Here is a 1,908-nt window from a genome sequence, read left to right as displayed (position 1 = left end):
GTGATGGGACAGAGGCTGCCGTCTGCTCAGCCTTCTCTACCACTGCCAAGAAGCTTTCCTTGCCTTGGGATTTCTTTATCTGATTTTTTTAAATTTTTTTTTCTTTTAACTTTTAAAATTATTATTTTCATTCCTAAGTCCTCCATTTTTGTAATAAAATATACTTTTATTAAGAGATAATTAGAAGCAGAGCCCAGAAATACACAGACTGCATTAAAATATAAAAGAGCATTTCCAACGGGCAGGTGTGGGAAGCCCAGCCATTGGTGTTCTATGGACAAATTGAAAAGGATTCAAATTCCCATTTTTCTTTTTATTCTTTTTTTCTTTTTTCTCCTTTTTATCTTTTTTTTTGATTTTTTTTTTTTTAAAGCAAAAAACCCATAATTAAAGAAGGGTGAAAGTTAGCAGAACTCACTTCCTCTTCAGTTTTCCAATGAAAATGGGAAAAAAATCCGGCACATTTAGTGTTAGGAGACAGACGGAGCGAATATGACTACAGTTGAGTTGAAAGCAGAAGTTTTTTTTTTTTTTGCTCCCAGTAATACAATGGCATTAAACTGTGGGAACAGCGGGTTTTTTTGTTTGTTGGGTGTTTTTTTTGTTTGTTTGTTTTCCCATATTAAAAGTCTAAACAGATTGCTGACTTCTGCATGTTGCCTTTTAAAATGAAAGAACCCTTCGGTGTCAACAGTCCAACATGCCACCGGAGCCAGGTCGACCGCGTGACTTCCCCATGCATCCTAGAGCTGCAGTATTACCATCTTCCCTCCCCTCCACCCCGAAGAATGACGCTTTAAGACAGTATCCCCAGCACAGGATTGGCTGCTTTACTCCTGGCAAAACATGTGGATTATAATCCTCTGGAAAAAACCCAAACAACCCAAAAAGAAACTGCAAACTTCAAGGCGTTTCTCCAGCATTCAATGGAAAACAAAACACCCCCAAAAAAAAAAGAAACAAATAGGGGAAGTGGAAGGGAAAGGGGAGGTGAATCGTCCTGATTTCCCTGCGATTAGTGTGTCACTACAGTCACAGAACAAGAAACAGAAACCTCGTCAAGCGGAAATGCCTCTCCAGCGGGTTGCTGCGGCCCATACGTAGACGACAGCAGGAACTTTAGAACTGGGCTTGTAAATTGAGTCTGTGTTTGTTAATCACTTGCATTCACTCTTTAAACAAAAAGAAAACAAAAAAAAGGAAAAAAAAAATCTATTCAGTACCGGAGATTAAATAATCACGTGTGTAGTCTCGTGGAAATAAATTTTCAGATTCCTTAAGAAGTCTAATTACTTTCAGTTGCCATTTTTAAATAACTATATATATATTTGTATATATTATCCTGTGATTCTAGTTATGGTTCCTCTGCTGCACTGAAGGTTTAGAAGGAGCATAAAAGCCTTTTGTCCCCCACGAACAGCACAAATGCTGCAGAAAGGTTAGAACAGGCAGTCTCGTCTTGCTACCTTCATTGATCCGGGCGATCCATGGCTTCGTCGTAAGTGATTATCCTTTTGGGATCTGGAAAGAAAGCAACACCCTAAGTTTTCAACAAGCTCCTTTCCCGACCGGTGGCCGAAGACATCCGTCAGAGATCTGCAGGGCCGTTAAACCCTTCCCGAGGAGCCCCAGCGAACACGCTCGGGAGCCCTGGCCGACCCCGGCAGAGGCGAGCCCGCTCCCCACGTTACACCCCCAGGTGGAAGAACGCGAGTGCCCGCTCATTGCTCTTCCCACAGGCTAACAGAGACCGTCATCCCAGGAGAAGCACGGGGATGCACAGGAATTTACACCCTACTCTTGGGTGTGACACCCGGCACAGACAGCAATTAGCATAGAATCACAGAATGGTTTGGGTTGGAAGGGACCTTAAAGCCCATCCAGTTCCAACTCCCCTGCCATGGGCAG

General features: G+C 42.6%; 1 protein-coding gene across 1 annotated transcript in view; it reads right to left on the bottom strand.

Moving 5' to 3' along the window:
• Positions 1–917: 917 nt before the first annotated feature.
• Positions 918–1,908, bottom strand: part of NUFIP2 (nuclear fragile X mental retardation protein interacting protein 2) — a gene marked incomplete at its 5' end in the record, with an annotated part of 11,077 nt that continues 10,086 nt past the window's right edge. The window contains one exon of the mRNA XM_010156228.1: positions 918–1,521. Within this exon, the coding sequence (XP_010154530.1) occupies positions 1,469–1,521 (53 nt within the window). The remainder of the gene's footprint in view (positions 1,522–1,908) is intronic.

Source organism: Eurypyga helias, unplaced genomic scaffold, assembly GCF_000690775.1.
Source record: "Eurypyga helias isolate BGI_N326 unplaced genomic scaffold, ASM69077v1 scaffold18057, whole genome shotgun sequence".
In the NCBI taxonomy this organism is placed as follows: domain Eukaryota; kingdom Metazoa; phylum Chordata; class Aves; order Eurypygiformes; family Eurypygidae; genus Eurypyga; species Eurypyga helias.
Note: the sequence above shows the minus strand (reverse complement) of the source record. Positions and strands in the feature narration are given on the sequence as shown.